Consider the following 13558-nt stretch of genomic DNA (forward strand, 5'->3'; position numbering starts at 1 on the left):
CCTGACATTTCAGGGAAATGGTCTTATTGTTGAAAGGCTAGCTGGCAATTGTGTGTGTGTGTGTGTGTGTGTGTGTGTGTGTGTGTGTGTGTGTGTGTGTGAAATAGGGAAAGGCTGATGATGTGCTCAGAGCTGATGTTTGACAAAACAGGATGACAACAGGACAATAAAATGTAAGCTGACAAAGGGCAAGGGCGGGGTACTCCTGGACAGGTCAATGTAAGTTATATTAATTGTGGTGTTGATTTTTCAGGCTTATTGGGGTGTCCCGTTTTTACCCATTGTGATTCATGATTATATGCTTTTATTGTGTATTCTATTTCTGTGAAATAAATTAAATGAATTGATTAAACCTGTCGTCGCACAATGCAATGCACAGTGGACATGGAAAGAACACAGCTGCAACATGTTTAATTGTTCCTTACATACCGACTGCTGTAAACATAAAACATTTATCATATCAGTACATACAGTATCATGGAAAAAGGGCTAATAGATGTTAGAGCAGTGATATTTGGTAGGTAGATTTGAAAGCCAGATGGTGGCAGTGTGTACACATTTATATGTCATCCACATGCAGTTATTCAGAACCACTGTTCCTGTTCTTGATTCATGTGTAGTATAGGATCCACCAAGTCAGGATGGAGTTTGTGGAGAGTTTGTGGAGGTGAGGTACACCTCCTGTAGTTGGCTGTGTGGGTCACCAAAGTTGTTAGCCCACCGATTATATTAAGGAACATAGTATGATCAATTGCACCAATCACCAGAAAAAATTCCTTGTATGTGAAAACATACTTGGCAATAAAACTGATTCTGATTCTGATTCTGATTCTGATTCTGATGATCTCTCAATGGCCAAACAATCCAGGTACACATTCACCTGTAGAGAAAACTGATTAGAGCACTGAAGGCCAAGTGAATCAAAAAACGAAAAACCATGAACTGCTTCAAAGACCTGAGTATAGACACAGATTTTAGTCTGATTCTGCAGAGGAAGTGTTTGTTTGATAAGCTCAGTAAACTGGATGTTGGATGAGTTGCAAACTGAGATAAAAGATTTAAAAGACATGAATAATGTGGTAAAATTTGAAAATGAGGAAAAGGATAAGAAATGTTACAGACTGAGATATGATTAATAAATGGATATTGTGATATGGAAGGAAGGAGCGACTGCAGAGCTCAGAGACAGGATGGTGTCAAGGCTCAGTGAAGGTTCAAGAGCTCAGTGGTCTCCATCATTCTGACATGAGGAAGTCTGGAACAACCAGGACTCTTCTAGACCTGGACCTGGACTAACTGAGACATCAATAAGAAGGAGACCAGGACCCTGATGGTCTCTGAGCTCCAGAGATCCTGTGTGTAAATGAGAGATTCACCTTGGTTGTTGTGCTTTTTAACAGTGCAGCCTCACTTACTACACTTCCCCACATGTGCTTTTTACAGTGCATCCTCTGGTTTATCCAGTTTTAAGTCACATTTTAAGATACAGTTTGGTCATCGATTTTAGTCATCAGATGTCTGGATTTAAGTTATTAGAGAAAACAGGCAAATGGCAGCTCAGGTCCCATCCACTCATGGATGTCCATACATCAACTCTGAGAGGTCCCGTGTCACCAGTGGCGGTTCTAGCTTGTATGGTGCCCTGGGCGACAGTGTATGTCTGTATTATTATTGTTATTAATCTTTATAGCATATCTCCTGTGATTCCTTTAGTAATGCGTTTTGTTTGATCATTTTTAGGGTGTATCTCCTGACCATCACCTTGGATGTCATATTTTTGACAGTGCATCCTCACTTCCCACACATGGGAACATGGACAGAAGATCATATAGAATACTTTTCAAACTATTACCAGTCCTCATCTTAATGTCGTCATCAATACTGATTAATACATAGTCAACCTAATAACAAGTGTGATCACTGGAGGACAGTAGTAATAATATCTGTGTTCAGGTAATGTTGATGAACATTAGACCTAAAATAATGCAGTAAATGTGTAACAATGTCGGTGTGAGTCTCAGTACTATTATCAGTGGTGTATGTGGAGAGTTGTAGTTACTGACAGTGACCACTGGAGGGCAGTGATCGTGATAGTTTCTCCTTGAGTCTCTTTAACAGTTCAGTTCCATCCACAACAATATGACGCATTAATGTTTGTACTGAAGACATCAGTGTTAGTATCAGTGTGGTTAACAACAGTCATTAGTACAATTCAAATAAAAAGATTTAATTCTTTATCATTTCATCTGTGGTCATTAAACTGACATCATGCAGTCTATCTTTTTACCACCAGAGGGCGACACGTCACCATCAATGAGGAGTCAATGTACTTCACAGTTAAACCAGAAAAACTAAGACTTGTTTTTGTGTGTTTGTGTGTGTGTGTGTGTGTGTGTGTGTGTGTGTGTGTGTGTGTGTGTGTGCGTGTGTTTGTTTGTTTTTGTTATGTTAGTGTTCATTTCTGATATCACAATGAATAGATGTGACTTATTATAATCTTTAGTTATTTATAATCTTTAGTTATTTATCCATTGTTTAAATTATCTTTTCACAGTGTTTTTATTTCTAAAAAAAATATGTATCACAGGTGTCACCGTTACTCACAGTGACCACTGGAGGGCAGTCATCACTTGAGTCTGAATCAGTTCCATACAAACACCAGTGTCACTGTTCATATCATATGACAAAATGAACAGTAGAGACTCAGTTTATCTGATTCAGTGAATACGTCAGCTGTGACATCACCATCCAAACCTCCAGTATCAATTCATAACTATTATTATTATCATTATCATAACTCTGTATTATTAATACAGTGAATGTGATGTTGTAGTTCCTGTGACAGTATAACTCATTTTTAAGTGTCCATGTGTAAATCCTCCAAATTTCAGCAGGACAGGTGCTGTGAATGTACATCCGTAGATACAATACAAGCCTACATCAGAACAGAATAATAAAACTCTGTGAATGAAAGCCATGAAATGTCCTTGTCTGCATGCTGATAGAGAACGTGCTGGTTTGAACCCCCTCCTCCTGTCAGGGTGGAGCCTGGTGGAGTTCTATGGATGAGACCAGGTGTGAGGAAGTGTAAGTGTGTTTTTGATTTGATTCATGGAAACAAAGCAGCACATTCAACCATCTTCAAACTGTCACATCACTTATTCAAATCACTGATGCCATGAGTCATCATCAAACTGTCAATACATGATCAGATGATAGATCAATAACTGCAGCTGTATTGTGTCTTGTTCTCTCCATCAGATTCCTGTGAATTCATCATCAACACAAACACAGTGATCACAAAGATCAAACCATACAACAGGAAGATGACCTTCTCATCCTCAACACTAGATGGCAGCATTAGCCTACTTAGTATTACAACTACTACCTAGTCCCCTGGGAGAGCCCCTCTGCAGAACCTCAACATCTGCAGTTTATGAAGCTCCTGTTGTTATTTCGTGTAGTTGCTGTCTTGGCCCTTAGCTCCTTTAACTCCACATAAAGTGCCCTTAGGTTTGATTGGACCTTAGCTCTGTGCTCATGACAGCACAGGGCATGAACTTCTTACAGAAACTCCCGTGGTCCAAACATTTCTGCCTCCTCTGACAAGCTGCTTGGGATCACTTGGCATTAGCCCATGACACTACTGACTCAGGCTACACCAACAGCACTGGTGCCCCCTGTTGGTCCTGAACACAATCACACACTGTCACTTCATAACAGTGTTATTGTGAATCATTGAGGCTAACAAACTGTGGGCAGAACATGAGATACTGAGTACTTTTTCAAAACTGTCCTCTATCAATTGTGTTTCTTAAGCAACATAAGGGCCCCCATCTGGTAAAACACTGTTTAAATGTCTTCAGACTGTCCCTCTGAGTAGACAGATCTCTGGATGTCTGTTTGTTTATTTTTATCTACTTGACATTTAAAGTGACCATGTTCCTCACTTTGAGGGATTTAGAAGCACATAATGTTAACAGCGTAATTAATTGTGAGTACAGCTGACTCACGCTCACACACTTATGTTCACAGTGCAGCAGAAAAAACCTGGGGAGGAACTTTGGAGAAAACATGTTTCAGTCCAACAGATAGTTTGTAACCTGAGGTGAAGGTAAGCTTGAAAACCAGCCTGACCAGGACCAGGCTGGTCTATAACAGCGAAGTATCCATGATGACTTAAGTATTTAGAGCTGCTTTATGAAGCAGAGTGACCTGATCTTCCCTCACAGAAACACGTCTGTTTAACTGATGAAGTTTATACTGCGCTCCTGGGCTGATCTCAATGGACCATACTGGAAATAAAACCGAATACTTCAGACTTATACATAGGCCTGGTCTATGTGTATTTATACGTGTGCACAGTTATTTTATGACATTTGTTGAATCATGATTATGGTGTCACTTGATCTTTTATTTTCTCACAAACATCTGCCAAGTTTTGTTTACACACTAAAGTCACACAAGCCTCATTCACTGGTTCACACTCACATTCTTTGTGACTGACAAAGCAGCTTTCAGTCAACACTAACCTGGTTAGGTGATGCAATCATTTCAATAATTTAATATACCAGTTCATGTAATGGTATCTTTTATTTTCAAAAGCTTGACCCATGAATCTATTTACCCACAGGTACAATGTGACAGTCTGGGCTTGCCTTTCAGAGGTGAATATTGAGTATTATGTAACACAAAGGTCAGATGAAGTCTCATGATTTCTATTTACATGATGGTCAAACTGTGAACACAAACTTAAACATCAACTGAACAACAATATTAAGCTAGTGCCTCATTTTTATTATTTGATACAAAAACATCACTGTTGATGCAACTTACCCACCAACTGTGATGATCAATCACCTACTCATCCACCCACACCTCCACTACAACAGCTGAACACAAGTTTCACACACAAACAGGAATATGCAGACGGCGCTAGATCTACACAACTACAAATTAAACAAGTAGAAAACAATCCCAGGCTTTTTACAAAAATGATGAGCCCACAGATTAACGCTGACAGGAATGCTTATATTCTCTTAATGGCATCATCGATTTCTGAAATCTGGTCCTTCAGTTGGTTCCATTGTTCAGGATTCAGGGAGATACCTGCAAGAGATTTAAAACAGAGCTTCACCACAACTGCAAACCACTGGAAACATCAAACATCCAGCTCTCCAGGTCCTGGTGTGGTTCTTCAGATAAATATACGTATATGACTAAAAGTAATCTAAATGTTACTCATGTCATTACCTTTTTTCCCTGGCTTCATTTCCCCATCCTGGTTCATCCAGTACTCTCTGATGTCAATCAGGACTTTACCTTTGAAGTCCCTCACACTGACATATCTCATCTTCCCAATCTGTAAAAAGCAAACTCAATGAAGCAAACTGTTGCTCTACCTGAGGTCCCCATTAAAGGGGAGTTTTCCGAATCCAACTTGAGGGTCTAACACTGGGAATACACTGGCTGCGTGTGTGTAATGGCTGTGGAACATCTTGTTTTCATTCCGGCACCGATATTAATGGGTTAGATATACTGACATCATACCAGCAACATGACTTAAAACTGACACTTCACTATAGTTTCAATGTCCAGGCTTAATCTAAATATATCACAGATATGAAAAATATAACTTTATATTTCAAACATTTTAGCAGCATTTTAGTGACATTTTCTGTCAAAATAAATCTGAATTTAGGGGTGGCCCGATAGTGGAGTGCTGAGGACACGTACCACATGAGCTGATGCTCTTAGAAGGCGAGTGCCAGTTCGACTCCCGACCAGCCCGACTCTTTCCTGCGGGTCATTCCCCCTCTCTCTGCCCCTTTCCTGTCACTCTCTACTGTCCTGTCAAATACAGGCAAAAATGCCCAAAAAAATATCTTAAAAATAAATAAATAAATAAATAATACATCTGAATTTATAATGAAGAGAAATCCAACACTCCATCCATCCTACTCATCCTATCCTATCCTGCAAACTGTACGAAGACAGTAGCAGTGACGCAGCAGACAGAGCCGGAGTGAACACACACGTGTGAGCTGCAGCAGGTCAGCAATGCAACCGCCACAGACAAACACACAACGCAGGCAGTGTGTGTCCAACAAGGATGGACACATTAGGTCCTGTACAGGTTCTGATTCCCCTTGTGCTGACTTTGTGATTAGTGACATTGAAAATAATTCAACTTAATGAGTGTGAAATTTTACATACGAATATCTACTGCCTATATTTAGAATGAATCTTTCAAATGTCTAAAATGGTTTGAAATGAAATGTAATTTCTGGAGAGTTTTAACATTTCTATGTAATAAACTGAAACTACAGTACACTTGTAATACCCACCTGGAACATGTTGTCATCACCATTATTGCTGCCCTTGGATGAGCCACCTGGCTTGGAGCTCTCTCCACTCTTTGGTTTCTTGGCTGGTTTCTCTGGTGCACTGGGCTTCTTCCTCTTTGCCTAAAAAAAACAGACAAGTATTTTTCAAATTCTTGCCCCTTACTGTGTCCTTGTCAAAGACGGCAAATGTTCAAGATTTATAGTCCTGGGTTGAGTGATACATACAGAAGTTACACTCTGTATATACCAGTTGACTCTGGACTATAAAGTTCTATCCTTTTTGTTTCCTTCAGTGTTTTAATCAAAGGACCAGTTATTTTCTAGAACAGTTGCTCATCCTTTGTGCTTATGGCTTCGTGCCATCTATCTTTGAAATGTGCAAATGTGAAACAGTCAGTCACCCAACATTGCCTATCACAAAATAAGATCTGCTCTCAGTGCTTAATTTCTGTTGCCAAGATATTTTCAAAGTATATGGATCAAGTACAAAAAAAATCAGTCTTAAAACCCAAACCTTAGTCTCCACTTCACTGTCGGAGTCGCTTCCAGATGTGGAGGACAGCACTTCCTTTGATTTCGGCATTCTGCTGAGATGGGGATTAAATATAATTTAAAAGACAGTTTACTCTGGATGCTCTCTGTGGAAACTGATGTGCTTTGGGTAGAACTGCACATGAAACCTCTCATTTAAATGAGATGCTTGGAGGTAATGACATTCTTCAGTGTGTGTAACTTAAACAGAATATTTTACAAGATGCTAAAGAATCATTTGTCTCTATACACTATGAGGTGGTCTCTTAAAAGTGTGCGGAAAGGAGGAATGATTACAGTGACCAACAACTCTGTCAAAATACATATGGACATGTATATACTGTATTAAGATAGACTTTTCAATGATAAAAAATTCATTTGGAAAATGTGCTATGGCACAAGGATTAAAAAAATATGTGCAATGTTTTTTGGGAATAAAATTTGTCATTCTGTAAAGAATTGTAGCCACCGGCAAATCACAGAGACTAGTACTGTAACATAACAGGATGTTCTACAGGGACATGAGGCTTTCATTATCAACCAAATACACTATGTTAACAAATTATTTATAATTGTTTCATTTATCTGATTACATTTATAATCACATCATGTAAATTGTTTACTACATTTAAAATCCGCTCACCTAAAATCAAAGAAAGGTGAAATGTAAGCAGACATTGCCAACACTACCTGACTGAGCTTGTAGTTGTTTTTGTTTTTTTTCTCAAATGTAATAGCATGTTACATAATGTACTCGCTGATTAGTGCAGGTAATATTTCTATCATCCCACCTCCAACAGATAATTAAACTGTGTACAAATGGCCTATGAGATAGCTGAGAGTTAACTTATACACAGTAAAACCTCTTTTTGGCAGCTCAGACTAAAGATCCAAACTAAGCTTTGAAGCCACTGTGTTGTGCGTGGCCCAATTTGTGCCTCCCTTGTGGTAAATTAACCACCCTGCCGTGGCCAGATGCTGTTTTCCAATCCAGACTACGAGGGGAGACTGGCGGTCACCTTGGGGACAGGTTAAAATCTATTTAGACCGTAGCAAGCGGGATCATTTTTCATCCAGATGTTTGGAGGAGTCTGTAAGGATGATGGGAGCGCGGCCGCCTTCAGGCCAGAGGTGAGTGCTGCTCATGGATGTATTATAAGAACAATAAGAATAATAAGGTCTTATAATACATCCATGGTGCTGCTAAACAACCCCGGAAGTTTTGCAAACATCGCTTGGAAATGGCCTTGGCGAGAAAGCGATCATTACCTCGTAGTGCACAGCTGGGGCCAGTTTAAAGTACAGCAGTAGTTCCGTATCTGTAAGACGAGGCTGCTCAGGTGTTTAGAGTCAGAACTGAACGATACGTAACAACGTCCGCATTTTCACTGACTTCAGGCAGATTCTACTTGGACTCACATGTCCTCTAGTAACCCCACCGACACTCTCTCATACAAACTGAGGAGAGATCCCAGTTGATCGACCAATTGATCCTGTAACAAGACTAAACCTGTCTACAGGCACGGACGTTAATTAGCTAAACTAGCTAAACGCTATCTGGACGGTTTGGCCGCGGTAGCTAACGTTAGCACATGTATGCTGTGTCGTTAGAAACAGGACATTAAATTTCTCTAACAATATACCGTACAATAACAGCTGTGCAGGGAAACACCGACCTGTTCTTCTATTACACCCCAAACCGTCACAAACACAGGTTTTAGCTTTTCTTTTCAAAGTATTAACGCTTACATTATGTGATGTAGTAGTGTGGGTCTCTGGACAGGAAGCGGAAAGGTGAAAGAGTTTCCGGTGACAGTTCCGCCCATTTTCTCGTACACTTTATTGAAAACAAAAGTTCAAACATGATTGTGTACGACATGACTGTAAGTTATTGCAACACATCTGAGCCATATCTTAGCACGTGTGCTACCCAAATACTGATACATCAAAGAAATTACTTCAATTAAGAAATAAAGTAAAGTAAATTATAATAAAATTATATATAGCCTCTTGGACGAGAGGTGAAACGTCTTCAAGAATCAAAAGAAGTCCAGTTGCCTTCAACTTCAGCACTTAATGACAAAATTATATATAGTTAAAAAGAAAAATAACGTGCGATGGAGGGCATTATTTAAATACAATTCGGGAGTTAAGTAGTTTTCATGAATTAATTTACTGTCAACATGCCTCCAAGGTTTTAAAGACAATTCATTTTTAGATGCTTCAAAAACATAAGGGGATTTTAAAAAATCGATCTTTCTGTGTGTAAACACGCAGAAATGTAATATATGAATTATGAATATGAAAGTTATAAGGTTACTATCACATATATACATCCTTTGGCTATATGAAGATTGAATTTTAAAACCCATTTGAAATACCCCTACATAGAAATATCTATGATGAATGTTTATATGGGTATAACATGTTCCAACCATATATGGTAACAATATGTATTTAATTTATATATACAAGTTTACTAAAACAACATGCATTTAAAAATTCTATATGCTTATATATGTTTTTCTAATTAAAATCTCATACATTTTAAAGAAGTCTATCTTCCCATTCTGAGAAAGTGGTCTCAGACTTTTGGACCCCACTGTATATTATTATAAACCTATTGACATGCTTTGGAATGGGTATACAGTATATTTACATATGTCTACAATATAAGCATACATGAACATACATATTTGTATGGACTGTAAAGTATTGCTGGGTGTGTGAAGGGACTGGTTCCGGTTTATGGTAGATCAACGCAATGAGTTGTTGGTTTAAAACAATGCCACAAACACAGAGGATCCAGTTCATCTCATTTATTGTTTAGCTGGTTGATTCTGATGAAAAGGAAAACGAAAGAACAGCAAATAATAGTCCACACAACTCAGATATATTCAAATCAATTAACAGTTAATCAAAGTGTACTTAAACTTGGTAATCGTAATGCAAACTTAATAAAGAGTAGAAGGTAGCGATAATATTCTTCAATTCAATTAACTATAAAATAAATTAAGAGTGTGTGGAACTTAAATGAATAATTCACATCAACTACGCAGCTCAACAATCAGGAATTGGGGAGGATGAGGATTAGGCAGCCAGCTCCTTTGTTCTCCAGGGCAGAAAGGCCTGCCCCAGGTGAGCTACCTGCCTAAATGAACTTCTCAGCTCCGCCCTCCAGTGACGTGAGGGGAAGGAGGAGGGGTAGAAGGAGTTGAGGTGAAGGAGGGATGTGGAAAGAGGTGGGGATTTTCTACATGGACTATATACATATATGTCAATGTATGAAATTGCTGCAATTTCTAATAGGTTTTATATATAATTTTTTTACATATGTTTTTATTTTATACGTACAGTGCCAGTCAAAAGTTTAAACACACCCAACCATTCAGAATCAGAATAAGTTTTATCAGAATCAGTTTTATTGCCAAGTATGTTTCCACATACAAGGAATTTGTTTTGGTAATTGGTGCAGTTGGAGGTTCTTGGAGGTTCTTGTAAACAACAGGTTTACACAGTTTTAGTTTCTGCCTGTATGTGGGAATCAGGTGGACCATGACATGGTCAGAGTGGCCCAGTGCAGCCCGGGGGACGGCGTGATAAGCACCACTGATTGTGGTGTAACAGTGGTCCAGAGTGTTCCCCTCTCTGGTCGGGCAATTAACAAACTGTCTGTATTTGGGCAGTTCATGGCTGAGGTTCCCTTTGTTAAAGTCACCAAGGACAATAACTAAGGAGTCCGGGTTGGTCCGCTCCACACACAGTATCTGCTGTGGCCTGTGGTGGGATGTAAACACCGACCAGAATAAATGAAGTGAACTCACGGGGGGAGTAGAAGGGCCTGCAGTTTATGATGAAAGTTTCCAAGTCAGGAGAACAGTGCTGCAGGATCACTGTCACGTCTTTGTACCAGCCACTGTTAGCATAAAAACAGATTCCTCCACCTTTCGCTTTGCCGGACAGCTCCGTGTCGCGATCCGCTCTGAAGAGTTGGAAGCCGGCCAGCTCCAGCGCAGAGTCCGGAATCGATCCACACAGCCACGTCTCCGTGAAGCACAGAACGGAAGATGAAGAAAAGTCTCTGTTCTTTTGCACCAGTAGCTGAAGTTCATCCAGCTTGTTGGGCAGTGAACGCACCTTGGAGAGAAAGATACCTGGGAGCGGTGTGCGAAGTCCGCGCCGGCGGAGACGCGCAAGCGCACCGGCACGTTTTCCTCTCCTCCGGCGTAGCAACGGTCAGTGCACCTTTGACCAAAATGTCCAATAATTCCACAGGTGAGTCGAGAAAGGTGGAAAAAATCCTCTGGAGTTGTTTCTCTGATGTTAATGAGCTATTCTCTGGTGAAAGAGCTCCGGAAGCAAAGGCAGAAAACTGAATTTACAAAGAAAATTAAAAAATAAAAAAAAATTCATAGGTTTTCTTTATTTTTATTATTTTCTACATCGTAGAACAATACTGAGGACATCAGAACTATTAAATTACACAGATAAGATACGATAAGAAATACTTTATTTAGGGAAATTCTCAAAATAGGTTAAAAAAAAAGTTTAAAAAAGTAAAAAAACAAAAACAAAATATGCTTCATATTTGAGATTCTTCAAAGTAGCTACCATTTACCTTGATGACAGCTTTGCATAATATTAGCATTATCTTAACCAGGTTCAAAAGGTCATTAACAGTTAACAGATGTTCCTGTCAAAAGTGTATCAGTGGAATTCCTAGTCTTCTTAATGTGTTTCAGACCATCGGTTGTGTTGTGTTGTGGTAATCTTGGTATACATTAAATAGCTCTATTGGACAACTGTACTAATCCATATTATGTCAAGAGCAGTTCAACTAAGTAACGACAAACGACATCTAACATAAGACATGAAGCTCAGTCAATCCAGAAAACTGTACCAATGTAAGAAACAAAAACTATCAAAGGCTCTGTTGAAACTGGCTCCAATGAGGACTGACCCAGGAAAGGAAGACCAAGACACCAGACAAGACAAGAACAGCACCTCAGATTCAAGCCCACATGAATGCTTCACACAATTCAGGTAGCTGACACATCTCAACATCAACCGTCCAGAGGAGCCTGTCTTTCTGTGTCTTTCTGACCCTACTGTCAGCTGTGTCACCCACTGCACCACAGTGACTCATTAATGTGTTTTCAATTGTTTTTTTGAAACAATGGGGCTCTATTGCACAGAGGAATAAGATGCATCCAGAAAGTAGTGCTTCATTTTTTCCACATTTCGTTATGTTACAGCCTTATTCCAAAATGGATTAAATTCATTTTTTTACCTCAAAATTCTGCACACAATATCCCATAATGACAAAGTGGAAAAAGTTTGCTTAAAAGTTTTGCAAATTTATTAAAAATAAAAAACAAAAAAAATCACATGTACATAAGTATTCACAGCCTTTGCCATGACACTCAAAATTGAGCTCAGGTGCATCCTGTTTCCACTGATCATCCTTCAGATGTTTCTACAACTTGATTGGAGTCCACCTGTGGTAAATTCAGTTGATTGGACATGATTTGGAAAGGCACACACCTGTCTATATAAGGTCCTATAGTTGACAGTGCATGTCGGAGCACAAACCAAGCCATGAAGTCCAAGGAATTGTCTGTAGACTTCCGAGACAGGATTGTATCGAGGCACAGATCTGGGCGAGGGTACAGAAAAAATTCTGCAGCATTGAAGGTCCCAATGAGCAGAGTGTCCTCCATCATCTGTAAATGGAAAAAGTTTGGAACCACCAGGACTCTTCCTAGAGCTGGCCGCCTGGCCAATCTGAGCAAGAACCCGATGGTCACTCTGACAGTGTCCACCAATCAGCCGCGCCATCCGTGGTTTTGAGTAAGTTTGCTGTGTGGTTGTGAATAGGAGTGATGATAGGGTAACCGTGTCTGTACGAGTAACTTGATTGTGAGCTTGTTTGCGTTGCGTGATAGAATCTGTCTGCTCTTAAGAAGGTCAAAATATTCCAGGTAGCTGAACCTGTGATTGTGTTTGGACGTGGTCCTAAGTGTTTGGAACACTTTGAGTTTAGTCCAGAGAGGGACTATTGAAACTAAAGCTGTGGGGCTGATTTGTTCGCCCATTTTGTGTAAACTGACCTGTGGATTCTGAGCAGAGCTTTGAGTGAAAGTGAGTGTGAGCAATAGCAAGCGGTTTTAAGTTTTTTTTAAGAAAGATCTTACAGACAGACAATGGGAGGTTGTTTCAGTGGAAGGTCAGAGAGAGAGGTGACTGGTCCTGCAAAATAAATGTTTGACAATTATGGTGGAGACAGTTTAAAATTTGTGTTGACATGGGCCGAGATAACTGTTGATGATGGCCACCTAAAATTCCCCCAGAATGGCACTTTTGACCAAACCAGGTTAAAGAATTTGAGAGACAGACTGAGTTGTCGTAGAGACAGGAATAAGCATTTTGCCTCCCTCAGACTTTGGAGAGATGAAAGCAGACGCCGTCATGCTGAATCTCAAATAGCTGCCCTCACTGACCAAAATAAAAAGTTATTGGCCCAATTAGAAGAATGCAAAGCTAACACAACACAGAGTAAAAGTAAAACAGATTTCCAGGTAGATGAGCCACCGACCGAGTTACAAAAGTGGAAAGTCTTTACCCTTTAAAAAGCTTAAAAGACTGCAGTGCTGCTGATGACGATGATGATGATGATGATG

General features: G+C 39.6%; 1 protein-coding gene across 5 annotated transcripts; it reads right to left on the reverse strand.

The window, feature by feature from the left end:
* Positions 1–4578: 4578 nt before the first annotated feature.
* sub1b (SUB1 regulator of transcription b) lies at positions 4579–8711 on the reverse strand. 5 transcript variants are annotated; one of them, XM_071481772.1, is made up of 5 exons: positions 8628–8711; positions 6862–6931; positions 6348–6467; positions 5254–5362; positions 4579–5109 (listed from the first exon to the last, which is right to left on the reverse strand). In XM_071481772.1, the coding sequence occupies exons 1-5, from the start codon at positions 8702–8704 to the stop codon at positions 5030–5032; spliced, it is 456 nt and encodes a 151-aa protein (XP_071337873.1). In that variant the 5' UTR covers positions 8705–8711; the 3' UTR covers positions 4579–5029. The 5 variants fall into 5 exon arrangements, with proteins under 5 accessions (XP_071337873.1, XP_071337872.1, XP_071337874.1 ...); XM_071481771.1 differs by having other exon boundaries at positions 6862–6934; XM_071481773.1 differs by lacking the exon at positions 8628–8711 and adding an exon at positions 8555–8613.
* Positions 8712–13558: the final 4847 nt, after the last annotated feature.

Source organism: Trachinotus anak, unplaced genomic scaffold (assembly GCF_046630095.1).
Source record: "Trachinotus anak isolate AG129_WGS33_773 ecotype Australia unplaced genomic scaffold, CSIRO_AGI_Tana_v1 ptg000008l, whole genome shotgun sequence".
Classification (NCBI taxonomy): domain Eukaryota; kingdom Metazoa; phylum Chordata; class Actinopteri; order Carangiformes; family Carangidae; genus Trachinotus; species Trachinotus anak.